The sequence below is a fragment of the Protopterus annectens genome, chromosome 7.part0, assembly GCF_019279795.1.
Source record: "Protopterus annectens isolate FY-2018-M chromosome 7.part0, PAN1.0, whole genome shotgun sequence".
In the NCBI taxonomy this organism is placed as follows: Eukaryota; Metazoa; Chordata; order Ceratodontiformes; family Protopteridae; genus Protopterus; species Protopterus annectens.
The window spans coordinates 690,202,832-690,223,436 of NC_056739.1; the positions used below are offsets into that span (position 1 = coordinate 690,202,832).

The 20,605-nt window shown below is 39.1% G+C and overlaps 1 protein-coding gene across 1 annotated transcript in view; it reads left to right on the top strand.

The window, feature by feature from the left end:
• The first annotated feature begins 3,920 nt into the window (after positions 1-3,920).
• UNC13D (unc-13 homolog D) overlaps positions 3,921-20,605 on the top strand; it is a 1,205,501-nt gene continuing 1,188,816 nt past the window's right edge. Inside the window, exon 1 of the mRNA XM_044077226.1 lies at positions 3,921-4,046. Coding sequence (XP_043933161.1) covers positions 3,990-4,046 — 57 coding nt within the window. The 5' untranslated portion in view covers positions 3,921-3,989. The remainder of the gene's footprint in view (positions 4,047-20,605) is intronic.

Consider the following 20,605-nt stretch of genomic DNA (forward strand, 5'->3'; position numbering starts at 1 on the left):
TTTGCAAGATGGGGAAGGGCATAATTTTTGTGTCCATGAGGAAAATTCAATAAAGAAAATTGCAGTTTTGACTGTTTTACCCAGCAGTGTTTACACTATATTTAATTAAGCACCTTTTAGCACTCTTGAGTTCTAGTCTTGAGCTAGAGTATTCACAGCAACCACCACAGAACAGCATCAAAAAACATAGTCTCAACTGTAAAAGCTGTAGCATGTAATTACAGCAATACAAGCATATGTTGATAGTGAGGCATATATTTATATTGATATTATTGCATGTGTGGTACTCAACAAAAACTTATTGTGGGTAGGGCATTAACTAAGAGGTATGGACCCAGCAGTATGATAGTTACACAATGTTACAAAGTAGCCTTTAACGTGATGGGCGCAGATTTCGTGAGATTAATATAATAACCTGTTTCCACTTGGGAAGTCATTCTATTTATTTTAGCCATTTTTGATGTTGTTTCATCATAGATTAAAATGTAGCATCTGTTTGTTTCCTTATTTATTTACCCAGCTATCTATCTAGCTATCTAGAGTATCCATCTCTCTATCTATTTATTTATGAGTACATCCTTTGTTGTCTTGATTAACCCTACTAAGCAATTTGCCCTTTTGCAGATTAGGATATTGTTGTGGTCTTTTTGCCACTTCAGAGCTGACCATTGACTTCCACCAGGGCCACTCCTCATCTACCAGGTCTTCTGGGGACTCCTATTCCTCCCCCAGACTTGCTCTGATCCTTGCTTTGGGCCACTTAGAAGTTTGAGGATCCCAATGCAAAGTCATATTACTGCTAAGGGTCATTTGTACTCTAAGCCCTAACTCCGTGGTCATCCAATGGGTAGATGCACAATGGGGACATGCAACATATTTTCCCGCCACCACATGACTCTACTAATGCTATTTGCCTATTCTCACATAGGGCAATGGCCCTTATTAGTTCACAGCCCCCTCGGGAATCAATCTCAAGGAACATCAAAGTGCACGACCAGGATACGTGTGCCCATCTTTCCCCTGCCAGCAACTCAGATGCTCGAGTTCTAATCAAACCTGGGTCACTGTCTTTGTTTAGTGAAAATCTGAAAAGCTGATCACTTCTAGTTCCTGATAATAATAATAATAATAATAATAATAATAATAATAATAAGTGATTGCCCCCTTGCTTGCATTCTTTGAAATGTCAACAAATGCTCAACATAGGAGTACACAGTATATAAATCAAGAGAAGGGGTATATTTACTTTACTTTACAGCTAATACTGTTGTTTAAAAGAAGTCATTGTAGTCAAAGATACCGGTACCAATTGTCATTTTTATTTTATTTTTCAATTATAGTGTTTATGTACAAGAATGCTCACTCTAGCCCACGCAAATTCTGACTTCCTGGCTTTACAATCAGCTGTCCTATGTTTTGACTCTTACAGAAGATCTAGAATACTTCACTTACTCCTTCCTGTCGCTGCAGCTGGCTTCTCTAGCACCTGTGGTCACTAGTTCATCCCTGGTCATTTGGGTTGCAGTCATAACAAACAGAATTCTTAGGCGCATCTGCAGGGAGATAGTTAATGGTATTAGTTTACGGGACCTGGTCAGGCTACAGCTTGAGTACTGGTTGCACTTCTGAGGGCTGTACATGAAAAGGCCATCAGGCTGCTGCAAAGCATACAGAGGAAGACAACAATACTGTGTGTGGAATGGAGATGAAAGGGTATGGCAAGAAACTAGAGGGGGTGAAGCTGTTTTCATTAGAGAGCAGTAAAGATAGGCTCATATAGTGTTGAATGATGCACGTGATACTGTAAGGGAGATCTTTCTGGGTCACCTTGAACAGGAAGAATAGGAGAGGAGGTATCACATGCGCTTGAGTGTAAGTATTCCTGTCTATCACCTGGAGATATAAACATACTTTATCATAGAGAAGGTTGTGGACCCATGGAATGGATTTTGTGATGGGGGGCTGGACAGGGAATCCACGAAGACATTCAAAGGCCATGGGACAGTTGAAGAAACAATGGGGAAAGCAGTGATGAAAGGGACATAGGATCATAAGTGCCCTTAAAAGTCCGACAGCATGGCTAATTGTTTTCTTCTGCCCTCAAAATAAGACCTTAGGATGAAGTACAGGTATTTCTTTTTTGAACTTCCCAGCAGGAGTCTTGGTAGCACAAGCTGTAGAAACACTAGTTGGTTTGTAACAAGTAATCACATTTTTCTGTTTCTTAGGTAAGACTATAGGAATAGTTGAACAGACAGGTATTTGAGCACTGATACTGCTGAAGATCATGCTTTTCTTTTCAAAGGCTGGCATATCTGTAGGTTTTATTCTGTAATGTACGAAGAGGAGCTGCTGCTCAGCTCACTGCTGCATCTTCTGCCACTGCCTTCAGGGTAATTATGCAGTTTAGGAATGCTGTTTGGGGTAGATGACGTGGCCGCTCTAGTCTCCTTCTCTCTCTGCAGTATTGATTGGCACAGGAAATTGTGTTGGCATTTATAGCTATATTGCTTTCTTAGTTTCTAATAATAAGATTCAGTGTATATTATCATACAGGAGTAGGTATCAGAATGAATTAATTGCCTTATCTATTATCTCATCCCCCCACCAGCTGGACTCATACTAAAAAAATAAAAGATATAACAACCATTACTTCAGGCTTGCCCACATACAGTCTCATCATGCTCTTTCAGCTGGTGTCATTGCAGTTAGGTACAGTAACCCAGCCATTATGAGGAAATACACATATGTCAGATTGAGCTTTGCTAACCATTCTGTTCCCTCACTGTCCTAAGTGAACGGCTTGAGTTCTTGGACTGATGGTTGTTTCCTGTATCTATATGAAGAGATGTCGAAGATTTATTTACCTTTAGGTTCTTCATCCTTCATTGTTCACTTTTTGTTTGTTGTCTCATTGCTGCTTAGTGCTACATTTGCTCTTGTTTGATTTATTGCTCCATGTTGTAATAATATATGAAGGATTGCATTGCACTATTTAATAGTTTTCCTGCGATTGCAACACCTCAGAGAAAGCATGAATCACATTTACTTTTTTATTGTATGCTATTTCTCAGAGCTGTAGTGACGACAGAGTAAGAATAGCAAATTAAAGAGTTGTGTGGGCCGCAGGTAAGCTTTCCCCTAACAACAATGCTTGGCTCCCTTAGCAGGTGTTGTCTGCTTGCCTGAAACTACATTACTCTCAAGTTCTAAGGTTTACAGCACTTATGTTCTTGAGAGAATATTTTTTTTGCAACAGGGGTCTAGCAGGTGTCTCAAAGGATTGTGATCTGAAGTATCATACTAAGACTGTTGTTAAGTCACTTGTGACAGATGAAACATTCACTGTAGCAACAGAAAGGGGGAAGTGCTGAGTTTAACAGGCATATATGTGCTGCCATCACTATGCAAGTCTGTTATATTTGAACTAAAAGAAGAAAAGCTTGAAGTGGTTTATACCATGGCATTTAGTTTTTTTTTTTTTTTTTTTTTTTAAGCAGTTATCCCACTATAAATAACATTTTTTTCTCCACCTCATTTACAGACAAATGTGTCTTTTAGCTATAAACATCATAATTCAAGGCATGTGACTGTGGTTAACAGATGTATGGCAGTAATAAAATGAGAAAAAAACAAAACAGGCAGAGAAGAGTCTTTCTGCAATACATACTGGACAACAGTAGAAAGCATTATATTGCCATAGCCTGCAAGTGTATCATAGTTTGGTCATTTTAACATAGTGAGACATGCAAAGGAAATAAGGACAAGTAGATTTCCGTTTGCAGTTTTGCAGCTAAACAGAGATAAACATGTGGTTTCCTTTTAACTTGGGGGTGGGGGTGTGAGAATAAACTTAAAACCATTTTCGTCAAAAAAAGCTCAGTCCCACTTGTATGTGACAAGATATAAATTGTGAAAGAGAGATGTGCTGAGAAGTGATCCCTACACAACGTACTAATATTCTGGACCCCAGCAGCACACTCAGTGAAATGGAGCCTTCCAGTCATAACTCAGGAGAGGGCCAAGAAAAGGACGGTGCTGATGATGTAAGTACTATGGTTTATACTTATCTTTTTACATGTATTGAACTTCACTGGTTATTTTTTTATACATTTAATGAAAGACTTTAGTACTTTGTCACTAATGTGTAATTTAAAAAAATGCACTGTTAATGTAGTTATGCATTTACCTAGCAGCAATAAAACACCAGAACAGTATATTAGCTAAAATCTGAAAATGTCTGTGCTGTTTAAAAGATAACTACTCATTATTTTATGAGGATTTGTATTCTCATTGCTAATGGAGTAACTTTAGACTAGGTGTTGCCTGAGTGAGTTAGATATACCACAGACTACAAAACAGCAAGAACAAGTTAGTACCAATGGTGCTGTATATGATACAAACAATCTAAAAAAATGAAAGCAAAGTAAGAAAAAAAGCAGTACAACAGGAACAACTGCTCTGGATAAGCTGAATAATGAGCAAAGTTATAATAGTATCAAATATTGCCTCAGGAATGCTTAGGTTGTCACTAGCCATTAGACATGGATACATGCCAATAGATATACTATATGATATGGAAGTTTGGGAGTCAATCTTGGCTTTTCAAGGCCACAGTTCTGAATTCTGGTTTTCAAATGCCTTATACACCAAAACTGTGCAGTGGACAAGCTGCATAGTAGATGCATACATTACAACTGTCCAAATTTCCTCAGAATACCCAGAGTTTTGCCTCATATATTTGGTCTGTTGCTCATAAAGTCTGTGGTGTTCTGGCAAATGGCTGAGGACTGACATAATTATATAATGACATAAGAGTTTCAGACTTCAAATTCTTCAGAGAATGTATGCTAATACAAACCCTGTTATTTCTGAGTTTATAAGAGCAATATTTAAAATCTGTCCCTATTTTTGGCCCTGTGTCCTTTCATTATTTAGGCTTTGTTCAGATTTCTTGTGTTTAAGAGGTTGAGAGGTATGAACAGAAGTGCACTGCAGATGGTTATCCTTTTAAATGGGGTGAGGATCTCTGCACACCTCACATTTTATTATTTTAGCTCAGAGGTCTCCTTTGCCCCAGTACAGTGTCAAGATACATCAGTGATAAGTAGCTTGTCCCTGCAGTTCATATATTTGACACCACTGTGTCAAAGCTAAGAATTTGAGTAGTCAGGGTGTGATGAGCCATGCCTTTGTGATGCCGACCTCAGACAAGTGTTGCCCACATTCTCAGGCCTTCATGTCTTGAATGATTTCCCAGTCTGATTATTATGCTTATTGGATCAGCTATACTTTACAGGATTTCATTATCAAGCTTCTAGTTATTTATGTATTTTGCATTTTAATTCGGGTTTTGTATTGTTTTTAGAAAGGCTGATGAAAGAACAAGTTCATCAAAGACTGTAATTCAGACAAGATAAACTAGTAAACAAGTATATTCCTTCACACTGTCTTTTAGACATTTTTTATGCTGGCACAAAGGCAGTGCCATTGTGTTACCAGTGACTCTTCACTGCAGAGCTGCACTGAGCTGTGTCCCGTGCCACATTGTCTGACATACTGTTGGTATAATCTGCTTAGTTGCACCACAGATAGTTGGGGCTTGCTCAGACAAGGCTTTGTACTGCAGATGAGCACAAACTGCATCATGTCCAAGTAGCTGTGCTATTTTTAAAAGATTTCATGTTCATAGGTTCATAGGTGTGTACTAGGCTAATGGACCTGGAGCCTTTACAAGCCTAGCCCATAGAAGTGCCCTGGCATTGTGCCACCCAATGTTAGTTCCCAGTGCCTCTATCAAGTAGAGCCACTGGAGTGATCCCCAGGGTGAACTTTCTATTTCCCATCCATTCATCAAGATTTCTCTTGAAGAAGGCCAGTGAGGTGCTCTGCTTGACATGTATGGGAAGTCTATTCCAGAGCATGGGCAGTCTTTAGGTTATGAACCTGTCCCTCCAGCATGTTCTGTTGATTGTGGTAATGAGGGTAAGGTCTCTGGAGTATGTGGTGTGGAGGGATTGAGATTTCTTTTGATGTAGCATTTCTAACAGAACTGGGTCAGACATGGCTTTGTAAGTCAAGCAGAGATTGCCTCTTAGTAGACGATATGAGACGGAGAATAGCTGGTGTTCATAGGTTCATAAGTTCATAGGGGTGTACTAGGCTAATGGTCCTGGAGCCTTTACAAGCCTAGCCCATAGGATTACCCTGGCATTGTGCCACTCGACCTTAGTTCCCAGTGCCTCTGTCGAGCAGAGCCACTAGCGTGATTCCCTGGGTTTTTTGAATCTGTCCATGTAGGACGTGTCTAAGGCCTAGGATCCTCTTCGTGAGATACTTTTGTGGCCTTTCCAGCTGTTGTGTGTGTCTAGTGAGGTACATGCCAAATGGGGCATTATACTCGATGACTGGCCTAATGAGGGAAGAGTGGAGAGAGATGATCACCTCTTTCTTCCTGGATGCAAAACACTTGGTAATGAGATATGCCACATAGAAGGATTTTCTGACCACAGTGGCAATGTGGTGGTTGAAGGAGAGGTTGCTGTCAACCTGTGTCCCCAGATATCTTATAACACCTTCAGTGTTCAGTGGGCTCCCATCGATGTGGTAATTAGTGGGAACTGAGATTTTCCCAAAGGGGATGATGATGCATTTTTTGGCATTGAGCTTAAGGCCATGGTTTTGACACCAGTCATTGGTATCAGTGAGGCCTTTCTGTAGGAAGTCTATATCACTTGGGGAGTTAATAATGGCTCCCAGGTTGCAGTCATCTGCGAACTTGGTCAGCCAGAGTCTCTCCATGTTGGCCTGGACTTCTGAGAAGTAGATGCCAAACAGGAGAGGACCCAGGACTGATCCCTGTGGGACTCCACTTGTGACTGGCCGGCAGTCTGACTTGGAGTCCACTACTTTCACACTGTGGGTTCTATCTGTGAGCCATTTGCAACCCACCTAGTGATATAGGGGTTGATGCCTAGTTTGGTGTGTTGATCAATAATTCTTTAGTGAGGAATGGTATCAAAGCCCTTGGCCAGATCAAGATAGGTTGTATGAACTACTTTGTCCTCTTCCACAGCTCTGGTGACTGACTCAAAGAAGTCAACCAGGTTGAGCAGGCATGATCTACCTTTCACAAAATGAAATTGCATGGGATTTAGAGTTTGGAGATTCCCTATATCCTTATTAATTAGGACCATAATGATGCGCTCCATAGTCTTACATATCAGACTTGTCAGGCTAATGCAGTGATAATTTCCGGGGTCTGTAATCGATCCCCCTTTATGGACAGGGATGACTGCAGCAGGGCACCATTTGGTAGGGACAAAGCCTGAGGTGAACACAGTACACAGATGTGGTTCCAGTCCACTTTGTAGTTCATGTAGAACACATCAAGGGATATTGTCAAGTCCCATGGAAGCTGTATTCTTGGCCTTGGACAATGCAGGTTTAACCTGTGCTGCAGTAATGCTTGGTGCCTATCATTCCTTCAGTATTGTGATTGGTCCATTGGGGGGAGAGAGGGGTAAAGTTGGCACTGAATCTGTCGACCAGTATGTTGGCAATATCTGTTGGCTGAGTATAGGAAGTACAATTGTGCAGTAACTCAGAGCAAACCTGGGTATTGATCTGGAGATTCTTGATATAACTATATAAGGATTTATGGTTGTTTTTAGTGTCTGTTGCAATTCTGCCTTCATAGTTGGCTTTGGAGGTTTTGATGAGGGATCTCAGCTGTTTGTTGAAGCTAATAAGGGAGTTTTTCCAGTCTTGACACTTCACCTTTTTCTGCAACAGCTTCTTCCTTCTGTTGTAGAGTTTATTAATGGCAGGGGACCACCAGATTGGCTTCCTTTTTTTGGAGGAGAGCATCTTGGTTCTGTTGGGTATGGCTAGTTCCATGCATTTATGTACGTGTTTGTACAGTGTATTGGTGTATGATTCGGCAGTCATGCATCTATTTTCCATTGACATGGGTGTCAAGAAGTTAGCCACCTCTGTTTTTAGGAGCCCAAAGTCAGCTTTGGTGAAGTTTTTCATGGTGGTTACCTTTGCTGGGGGTGTGGGTGATATGTGAATTTCCATGGTGATTAGTTTGTGGTCAGATCTAACTAGGGAGGAATTGACTATTGGTGTAGAGCAATGGTTGCCTATGTTTGTAATAACCAGGTCAAGGATGTTGCTTTTTCTAGTGGGGATAAGAATGAGCTAGTCCAGGGCATTGGAATTTATGAATTTCAGGAAGAGTTGGGCCAGTGTATTGGTGCATGAATAGTTTTCCCAACTGATGGAGGGGTAGTTGAAGTCACCTAGTATGAGAGTGTTGGGTTGGACCCTAATAGTTTCCAGGGTGCTTAGGAACATGGAGTAAGAGTCTTGGGACATGGTTGGGGACCTATAGCAGGCTATGACCTGAATCACCGTCTTACCCAATGTTAGTTGTACCTGAAGTATCTCAGATGCGTTATGCTGGGCTACTAGTCTGGAGGTGTGCATATCCTTTATGAATATGGAGACACCACTGCTTTTGGAACTTTGGTCCATGTTCTGGGGTTGAAAGGTGTGGAATGAATTATATCCTGTTAACGCAGGGGTGCTTTCTGCTGCTTTAAACCAGGTCTCCGTTACAGCACAAATGTCGATGTTCTCCGTTTTGAAGAGTGCTTCAAGCAAGTGCATCTTGAGATTTAGACTGCTAGTGTTGAGCAGCATGACCCTCAAATTGCATTTATTTATAGCTGTTATGGTGGTAATTTGGTCTTTGGAACATCACCTAAAAAAGGCACTATAGGGGTAGCAAAAGCCTTAGCCAGTATCCGGAAACCCATGGGTGACAGATGCATGCCATCTCTGGCAAAGCATCAAGGTGTTTCAATTATGTCATCCAAAGCAGACAGATACTGGATCCCCTTAGAGTGACACCCGAAACTTAGCCAATTGTTGAAGTCAATCATTTTCTGCTTGTACTGTGGTATCATTCTGGGTGACAGTAGGATGCTGCTCAGGGCTAGGGTCATACCTACCTGGGCCACATAATCCAAGAGTTCCTCCATGTCTCTTTTCATGTAGTCCAGGGAGATGTGTCTCAGGTCATTCACACCCACATGGACAGTGACAGAGTCATACTTGTACTTGTGGAGTGACCTGAGTGCATGTTTTATGTGCCGGATTCTGGCCCCTGATAGACAGCTGACTGTTACCTTCTCCTTATTCAACCTAATGAGTGGGACATCAGTGTGCCTCACTATCAAGTCACCTATGATTAGTGTATTGGGTTGTTTTTCCTTAGGGGCTTAGGTTGAGGTGCACACTGTGTAGGTGAGCTATGTGTCTTGTGGTTTGTGTGTGTATGTACACTAGTGCATGGCCCATGCATCCTGTCAATTGGATGGACTTGTGCCCATGAAAATAAAGGGTTAGAGCTCTGCATATGGGTGCAACGTACTCTAGAAAAGTACCTAGAATTAGGTGTACAAAAAATGCAAGCTTTTTGCTTTAGTTAGTAATGATTTGTAATGCACATATGAAAGTACTAAAGGTATCTATTTAAGGCTGAGGGTGCCTCCAAACAGCTTGCACTTGGTTCGTCACCCCCTTTCACCCTGCCTTGGTTACAGCTGTAGTTATTTCTCATTAACTTCTAATGGTGGTGTCCTGACAGGTGAATAAATTATTCCTAGAACATTCCAGAAGAATACAAATGGTTAGGGTTGTCATACTACTTTTAGTGTTTTAGCTGTCCCAGGACAGGATGATAAGTAAGTTGCAAAAGATACACAAAGGGTTTGTACAGATGGCAAAAGAGTAGCATCAGAAAAAGTAGGTAAAGGGTTGGGAAGAAATTAGGGGGATGGAGCTGCTAGATTTTTAATGTTATACTGTGGCTATAAACAAAGCATAAGGAATGAGGGTGAAAGGGAGAGACTTGGTTAGAATGGGTTGTTTGGGGAGAACACTGTGGGGCTGGGGAGAATATGGTTTTTGGGAGGAGAAGAAAGCTGACATAGAAACAGGTAGGAGAGTGGGAGGAAAGTTGTTGGTGGGAGACATTAACATGTTCAGAACAGGTTATGTCTGGGAAAGTCATTTATCAGAATTATTAAGGGGCAAAGTAAGGAAATGGGCTAAGAAAAATATTGTGAGCAGTGAAAATCTTATGGGTTCTTCAGATGTGGAAGATTTTCTGGATTTTCAGACAGTACAGAATGGATTTGATTTGAACTTGGAGGACTGGTTAGTGAGTAGAACAACAGCAAGTAAGATAAGGTCAATTACTGAAAAATATCATGTAGATAAAAATCATTTGGAGCTGAAGAAAATAAATAACTTAGGATGGTTTGCAGTTCAAAAAGGTAGTGTGTGTGTGTGTGTGTGTGTGTGTGTATATATATATATATATATACATATACATATACATATATATATATATATATATATATATATATATATATATATAGGGTCTATATTAGAACACCGAACTTTCAAAATTTCGAGTGTTCTAATATCAACCTGTTTTCAGCGATCGCTGAAAATATCAAAGAAACAGAAAAACAATTTTTTTCTTAGGGAAAGAATTTGGTTGTATGTTTCTGTTGCTTCGGTATTTTCAGCGCTGTGGTGGAAAGTTACGGGTTGGGTTCAGGTAAGTGTGCGATTGTGAGGATATGAGGGTTAGGGTGAGGTAGGTGAGTTAGGGTTAGGGTGCGTGTCAGGCAAGTGTGCGATTGTGTGGACATGAGGGTTAGGGTGGGGTAGGTGAGTTAGGGTTAGGGCACGGGTGAGGTGACTTTGCGATAATGACGGACCTTAGGGTTAGGGTTTGGGTTAAGGTAAGTGGATAGTTAGTGGTGTATGTATAGTTTGGTGTAGGGTTAGGTGTAAGAGTTTAGGTGTATGTGTGTGGATTGCTGTTTGTTTGGTGTGCTTGTGTTGTGTGTATGTGTTTTGGAACAGCGAATTTCTTTCCCTAGGAAAAAATTTGCTGTTCTGTATGTTTGCTGTTTTAAATTTTTGATTAAAAGGGTTCGATATTAGAACACTCGAAATTTTGAAAGTTCGGTGTTCTAATATAGACCCTATATATATATATATATATATATATATATATATATATATATATATATATATATATATATATACATAAATATATAACATTTATAGAGATCTACCTAAAAGGGAAGCTTTGTAAGAAATGGCTAAACTAAAGAAAACTGGATTAAGGAAAGTGACAAGGAGTAGGAATGAGATATGGGAGGAAATGTTGCAGGCATTGTAGAAGCCTAAAGGAATAAGTGTGGTATAGAATATGTAATTAAGATTTTTATACTGTAGAGTGAGAGTGCATACATAGTACTGGGATAGAGATGCTTCCTTGAGTTTATCCATACTGTTAAATTAGAAATTAATTAAAAATAATTCTAAAGTAGTGATATTTGATATAAAATATGTACTAAGGATTAGGAAAATTGTCATACCTTGAAAAATGTTTTGGGAGAGAGAAGATGTGTAAAAATTGGAGAGATACGAAGGACACAAATTGGCACTCTAGTCAAGAGGGGCTAATCGTGGGATACATTTTCCTCTTTAGTAAAAGCCTAAACCAATGCTGAGACTGGATATGAAGGAGGTTACTAATAGCATGGAAGTGATTAAAGCTGAACTATGAGAAATCTAGCTCTGTGCCATAGATGGATGAATCTCTGATTACGACCCAGATGACTCAAGTTCAAATAGTGTCACGGGTGCTGAAAGACACAGGCAGAGAAGGGTGGGAGTAAATGTCCATCGCTGATTTTCCCATTCTGGGGGGGGGGGGGGGGGCAGCTGATTTCCTATTGGCCAGTCACCACTTTATAAGTAGAGGCCTGTGAGGCATTGAAATAGGCCGGAGAACTCAAAGTAGTGATGGTACCTCTCATCTACATGTGTGTGTGTAGTAGCAACCATAAACCAGAGAAGGACATAGAACACCATTGAAATGGTGAGGGTGCTCATGATAGCCACCAGTGGTGGGTTTAGGGCCAGAAGTACAAAACTGTACTATCCGTGTCACAGTGCTAGTGGCAGACTCTTGGCCAAGTGGAACAAATGAATGGCTGGCAGGTGACAGGGGAGAAAAAGCAGACCAGAATGAAAGACAAATTTGAACAATGGAACTTAAAAGGTTTGTTTGGTGTGTTTTTGAAAAACTTGGAGTTTGTTGGCAATAATGAGGTAGAAAAGCCATAGGAATGGTAGGAAACCATGAAGCCCATTAAGCAACAGCTGGCAGAGATTTAAGAAAATGCTTACGTAGCAGGTAAGTAGCCTGACAAAATGGAAGAGAATTTATTTGCTGCATTAGGACAATGTGAGAAAGGTGAGTCTGGGAATATATACTGTGTCTTGGAAGTAGAGAAAAAGATGGATTTGTGGGACTACGTTAAAGGCAAGATTACAAATTGAACAGGGTTTGTCAGGTAGTCATTGGATACTAAACTGGTCAAAAGGTTGAAGTTCCCAGAGACTGCGATGCAATATAGCAGAACTAGTTCAATTCTGATGGTTTTTATGATATGAAAAAGAGCATGTGTTATGGAATGTGGTGTTATGGAATGTGGTAACCAGTCTGTAGAGTAGCGTTGTTATGCAGAAGTGACACTGCAACTTCAAATGCATTTTAGGGATGCTGTTGGAGAGTGTAAAAAGATAAAACTGCATTTTAAGCTGTTTTTTCTGATGGTCTTAAAAATGGAATAGAATGGCAGAATGATGAATTATTTTGATTTTTTTACTGGGTCCATATGATTGGTCCAACGGTTCTCCCTTCCTGTGCCCAGGTAGTCCATTTGTTTGTGGGGATAAATTCCATCCTTCACCAGTCAGGGTGAGAGACCTGTACCCATTTATTCCTTCAATGGTGAGACTCATCAACACAGTCTTTCCTCCATGGAGATAAAGAGTCAGGTGCTAGTGTAGGTCAGTATGCAGAGTCTGGTGGCAATCTTAAACTCTCCCCTCGTGGCTTGTATGCTATAAAATGAGCTGCTGTCATGGCTTGCAGGCATACTGGTGCATATGCTGAGTCTCTTGATCAAGTAGCATACAATTCACTGGGCGAATTCCTGCAGGTAATGCACCTACGTACCTGCCAGTACACAGGATTGTAGAAAGATGAGGTGCAGGCCTGCCACCATATACTACCTATTTCCTTGGACCAACATGGATCTTCTGACACACAGCCAGGGCTTTATCCTTCTGCACTATGGGGCTGTGCTGATAGACTGATGACTCTTGATTACCTGGCAAAGGCTACTCAGAAAATGAATAAAAGCTCTGCATATTTGACTGAAATGTGCATGGAACAGAGAGATAAGCAGTCAGTGGAATTAACAGAGGTGGATACATCAGCAGAGATTTAGGATAAACGGGAAGAAAGTTCCTATTCAGTTGATATTATACTATTATTCATGTATGCATATCAAGGGTCAAGATGTGTGGTCATATTGCAAGCAACTGCATAAATGTGTTAAGGACAAGGAAATGGGGGAAAGAGCTATAATAAAGTGCTAAAGGGCTGTAAAATGTTCACTGAGAACTGCAGTATTAAATCTGACATCAGTAAGAATGCTCAATTAGTTTGAATACAAAGGTCTGAATATCCAAAGTTTGAATGTATGTTAAATTTTTTATTCTTTCTTTACCTAAGTGACTTCAGATGCAAAAAACAGTTATACAAAATGCAAGGTAAATAAGTGTATATACTCAGTAATAGGAATGTTATAATGCTGACTTGAACTAATGCATATTGAATTTATTAATTTGATTGTACCTGCAATGCGATCTATTTACACTTTTGAAACTGTGGCCTTAAAAGAAGTAGAAGAACATGTTTTAATTAGGACATGAGTTTAACGTAATGGGAGTAACAGGCTTTAGAAGAGGCTTAGATGAAAAAAGGCATTGTAATAATGGTGGCTTTTAACCAGTTAACTGTGGTAATCCTCAGCAGAGCTGATTACTTAACATAATCCAGGTGAGGGTTTTACAGTAACTAATTATGTAGATCCCTAAAGACTACAATAGAACAAGAAAAAGAGATAAAGCAAGGTTTGTGTGCATAACATAAAACCTTTGTAACTGATGACATTTTGAAAAATGTGTAAAGTACAGACTCACATGCAACGGTTGTCATACCAACCAAAGCAGAATAAAAGTTTAACCATACCTAACTGTAGATATTTACTATAGTGTTTCCAATTATCTAATAGTCTTTGAACCAGGGCATTCTGAGATTACTTCTATGCCATGCATATTTGTAAGTTTACCTTCATAATGTCGGAGTCCAGAATGTCGAACCCGCTTCCCCGAACACAGAACTGCGACATCAAATATCCTCGCATACCGAATGTCTGAACTGCAAAATCTTGCCCCCTTTTTGACCCATGTTAGCACTTGTTTGTAGGTGTGGCGTGGTCGGAAATGTCAAAATATGAGGTTTTTCGATATTCGAAAGTTTTCGTGGTTCCGGTTTCACAGAAATGGTTCAGTGATGTGGCCGTTCGGTCATCCATGATCGACAATATGAAGGTAAACCTATTTGTGTGGTGGGGACACCATATAATTTCTCAGGTTTCTCGGTTTCTCAGCAACCAGTATTTGATTCCATGATGTATCACTACTCTCAATAGCAGAGTTCTATATGGCAGGAGCAGCCTTAGGTCAACTGGTTCCCTAGGCAAAAGGGCTCCAAGGCGCCCCCCACCACACCACCCTGTGCCCCCATCCTGGTCTACCTACATTAAATAAATACTGAAAAAGTGCCCCTTCTAGAGTGGCGCCCTAGGCAGCCACCTAGTTAGCCTATGCCTAAGGCCGGCTATGAGTGCACACAACAAATAAATAAATAACACCATCTGTATTTCTGATTAATAGATTATTCTTTAGAATCATAATCTTGTGAATTATGCATATTGCTACTTTTAAGCAAATTGGATATAAAATGTATTTTTCTTTAATAAGGAGATTTACTAGTGCATATCTTAAAAAGTGTGTCTGTAGAATGGAAGTTCACACAGATGGATAATTTTAAATGATACTTGGAGAAAAGTAAAGTATATCTACTGTGATCATTTCATTTGTGATGAACAGCTGATGATATGAGGCAGATATTTGCATGAAATGTTGATATTATGGTGAAGTAACAATGATGAGTTTTGATAGTTGTTGTCCTGCATATATAGGTTCATATAGGTTCATAGGTAGGTACTAGGCTATCGGCCCAAGGGCCTAAGTAAGCCTAGCCAACAAGGTTCCCTGGCTTATGCCACCCAAGAAAGTTATTTTCCTGTGCTCTTGTCGAGCAGAGCCACAGGAGTGATCCCTGGGGTGTATTTCCTATTTCCCATCCACTCATCAAGATTTTTCTTGAAGAGTGCTAATAAGGAACTCTGCTTGACATAGATGGGTAGCCTGTTCTAGAGCATGGGAAGTCTCTGGGACAGGAATCTATCCCTCCAGCATGTCCTGTTTATTGTGGTCCCTACAGTGTGTAGCTCGGAGGGATTGGGATTTCTTTAGGTGTAGCATGTCCAACAGCTCTGGGTTTGACATAGCTTTATATGTTAGGCAGAGATCACCTTGGAGTAGGTGATATGCTATGGAGTAAAGCTGGAGTTTTTTGAGACGGTCAGTGTAGGGCATCTGTTTGAGGCCAGTAATCCTCTTTGTGAGGTACTTCTGTGGCCTTTCCAGCTGCTGCAGATGTCTTGTGAGGTACATTCCAAAAGGGGCTTTGTACTCTATAATGGGTCTAATGAGTGTCGAGTGGAGGGGAACAATGCCTCTTTTTTATATATATATATAATATATAATATATATATATATATATATATATATATATATATATATATATACATATATGTATATATATATATATATATATATATATATATATATATATATATATATGTACATGCATATATGGGCCTACCTTGACCCACCAAAATTCCGTTTCTTTGAAAAGTAATTTTGCGACCCTGTTTTTCCGACAGTGGATTTATCTGAAAATGCACTTTCGCGAAAAACCGTATCAACAAAAAACAACCAAGGCTGTTGTTGTAGATAGTGGCACAGTGGAGATAAGGGAATATTCCCTTTTCCCCACTGTAGTGCGATCTCCAATTAGAATATATATGTAGTGGGGGGGGTGCAGGGTTCTTGCCCCCCTGCATAAATGTGCTTACTGTTGGTATTTTTGGGGGGTTTCATTGATCTGTTTTTTTGTGACACTGCATTTTCAGATAAATGCACTTTCGGAAAAACGGGGTCATGATATTACATTTCAAAGAAACGCGATTTTGTTGATTCAACATAGACCCATACATACATACACACACATATATATATATATATATATATATATATATATATATATATATATATATATATAGATGTGTATTTACCATATTTGTGTTTTGAATAACAACACATTACATGCATACATTTTCATGGATGTTGAGTATAACAGCATTCATGTTATTCTTATGTATCTGTGTTTTCATTGTACTTGACATCATTCTATAGTTCTCACCACATCTTTCTAAACATATTGATTACATTTATGATGCAGAGGAAATATATTGCATTCACACCTACTTTACTTAGTCTAAGTGCAATGCTTTTCATATTTGATGTGAACGCTGAAAGTATCATTTAATCAGTCAGCTCTTTTTACTGCCACCCCATTTTCTACATCTGGAATTATTACTAGATGACTCACCTACTTAACAGCAATTTTGACCATTTCTTATAAATGATTCAGATAAACATCTTTTAATTACTATTATTCTATATCACATTACCCACGATAAGGTGCTTTTTAACATCTCTCCAAAGAATCTCCATCAGAAAAGCAGGCATATGTACTTGTCACATTGTTTTATGACAGTATTGGGCTGAAATTCCACCAGTTGCTCCCCTGAGCATTTCTTTCCTTCAGATGTAATCTTTTTCTGCCCATTCATCTTATTTATTCAGTTTTATAACTGACAAACCTGGATGTCTAATTGTAATGTATTCTTTCTATTATTTTACAAATTTGGAGCTCATCCTTGAGAGAAGCATCATATTTAACACACAACAGCATATTATTATTTACCATACCTTCCTGTGCACTCAAATATTCTCTGCTTTTTTACCTTTTTACCAGACTGTATCATCCCCTGCTTTGACCATAGTATTACCTCATCTACATATCTGAATAGTCAGTAGGGGGCAAGAAAACCTAATATCAATTTATTATCAACATATTCCTTTAATAGATCCAGCATTACTCTCTTCCCAAGTCAGTGAAGCACAGTTAACATGACTGGCAAACATATTCACATTACATGTCAAAGCATTTCTCTAATATAATCACAAATACATTATGATATGCCCACCAGGACAAAGTGATCCTGATAATACATGCACAGGACAGAGATGTACAGAAAATTACTTATCCTATCATCAGGAAACCACTTTTCTGTTTAAATTTCTATACCGCATAACTATCCCATAATGCATAAGTAGTTGTCACCAATAAAGTTTAGTATAATTTACTGCATATACCTTTTCCTCTACGCTCAGCATTTAACCTAACTATTTTATTATATCATGGCAATTTACTTTGTATTCCGCTATACTTGACTTTGAATACTAATTACTTTGTGGTGCACAGAGCACTGTAATTACACTCTGAAACTAGGAAAAAGTTAGGCTTATTAAGCACATTTCTGGTTCCAAAAACAGCCAAACAAGGGACCTTAATCTACATCGAGAAATAAACAAGACATGCTAGAGGGAAAGGTTCCTAACTCAATGAACTCCCAGACTATGGATTGCTACCATTACAGGTTACTTTTTTGTCTACCTTTAAGGCTAGGCTTGATGAGTGGATATATAGACACAAATATACATTAAGGTTATGATGTACAACCCTACTTAGTTTGGGAGGGGAACACTATTAAGTGCTTGTAAAGGGTGTCTGGAACTTTAAGTGTGTCTTCTTGAAGGTGTATGGGCATCTCATGATTCCCCCAATCAATCTCCTAAGATTACTTCTAGGTTCACATGTTTATGTGTTCACATTTATTCACTGTGTAAAACTTTTAATAACTTGCATTTTAATAAAGATACAAATGATAACAAAACTGTAGCCAGCTACTGTGATGCCCCATGCCAGTCTTTGATCTGGCAACGACCTCGACTTTAAGTTGAGGAGCAAAAAATCAGTTTTCTTCATTCATTTCCATCATTGATTCTAGAGTTATTAAACAATACTATAGTGTCATTCTGAGAAACCATGCTGCACAGTCACTGGTCTTCCAGTCACTGATATCTTTATTTATTTATTTATTTTATTTTATTTTGCATTTGTTGACCGAGCTAGTCTAACTGGATATATGTTCATTTTCAGTAGAGGCCCGGGGAGAAAAGCTCCAATGAATACAACAGTATTAACAAAGGTTAAAGGTTATAATAAAATAAACACAAACAGTAATTAACCAGGTAGTAGGTTACAATAAAATAGTAATAGCAGATATTTCAAACTACATTGTATTATACATAACAATGACTGTGTACAGAATTTAGGACGTAATGTTCAGAAGATGTAAATAATTACGTTACAGTATTTTTACAGTTCCTGCTTTCATTTATGCTAAACATCATTGACTAGTAAGAAAGTAGGAAGTATTAGTGCAGGGGTGTAATTTTAGTCAGGATTACTGCAAGGACATAACCAGTGTGTTCTAAGGAATAATTTGAGTTTTTGTTTGAAGAGGGGTAGGGAAGGAAGCGAAGTAAGTTCACTAGGTAGAAGGTTCCAGTTTTTGCCAGCTGTGTTTGAGAACAGAGTCACCTGCCATGTTGTTGGACTTACTTATGCTAACTAGTAGTTTATTTGATGAGCGTAAGGTATTAAGATTGTTATAGGGTGTTAAGAGGTTTGAGAGTATTGGAGTTTTGTTAGGTTGATTAAGGACCTTATGGGCAATTGTAAGTTGGTTAAATTGAAGCTGATTCTGTAGTTCAAGCCATCCTAGTTGTTTTAGGTTCTGACAGTGATGGGTTCTAAAGGGATTTCCAGTGGCAAATCGGGCAATGTTATTATAGGCGCTAGCTAGCTTGAGCAGGTTGTTTTTTGTTAGGTTTGTGTAGATTGGTGAGGCATAGAACAGTGTAGAGATTAGATGAGAGTGGGCAATAGTAGTCCTAGCTGTAGAAGTAAGGAAGGGTTTGATCCTATATAGGGAGCCCATTTTTCTGTTAACTGTTTTTATAGTGTTGGTAATATGAGTGTCGAAGTTAAGGTTGTTATCTATTGTAATTCCTAGGAGTTTTTTTGTAGAGTCAGGAGAAATGAGGGTACCATTTTTAGAGATGACTGAGAAATCTATGGGGTGGACTTATGGATAGGAGTAAAGAGCAGGAGTTTTGTTTTTTTGGGATTCAAGAGGACACAATGTTTTAAAAAAACATGTCTCTTCTGTGTTAAATGCCTTCTGAGTTAGGGATTGCAGTTCATAGGAAGAATCGGTGTGCAGATAAGTGTAGAATCATCTGCATATTGTATACAAGTAGAATGAGGAATAGCTGAATGCAGATCATTGATAAAAATTGAGAATAGTGGAGGACCTAGATTTGAGCCCTGGGGAGCACCCAAGGTGACTGGCAGGTGGGATGATAGATTATTCTCCCAAAGCACTGCCTGCTGTCTATTGCTGAGGTAGGAAGTGAACCATTGTATAGCGTGAGTATCAAGAGAAAGTGATTTGAGAATGTTTATAAGCAAAGGGTGGTTTACCATGTCAAAAGCTTTTGAAAGATCAATAAAGAGAGCTGAAGAGAGAATATTATTATTACAGTATCTGTTTATAGAATCAGTGAAGGATAAGAGGGCGGTAGTGGTACTATGGAATGGCCTAAAACCATGCTGGGTATTAGCTAGTATGCTGTAGGTCGATAGTTAAGAGTATTCATTTGAGTTCCCATCTTTATGTAGGGGGATGATGTGAGAAATTTTCCACATGGCTGGGGTGGTTCCCTCATTAATGGTTCTGTAGTATAGATATAGGATAGGCTACAGATGTAGCTGATTTTTGCAGATACTCAGCTGGGATCTGGTCAGCAGATGGGTATCTTTGTACCCATTTGCCAAATTTTCCATGATACCTGCTTTTTTCTCATAGCAGGTCAAAAGAGTCAGCATTGGTCTTAGTTTGCCATTACCTGGTTTTCATTTCTGGCATTTGCAAGGATTTCACAAGTTCCATTACTGGCAAAATTTTGAAAACCTTGGAAATTCCACCGTCTTATATTTGAGAGATTCCTTCAGACTAGGCATTTCTCATTTTCCAAAACATCATATAGCCTCATATTGTTCTTTCTTGGCTTTTCTTCTGTCCCACTTAAATGGTACTCAATCTGTTTAATTAGTGTTTTCCTCCTGAATCTTGCATATTTTCTGTTTCATTGGCTCAATGGCTGTTTTCTGGTCATGCAGAGACTTTGGTTCATCCACTGAGCCACTTTGATGAATCATATATAATTCAGAAAATCCAGTCATATTCCATAATTCAATCTATAG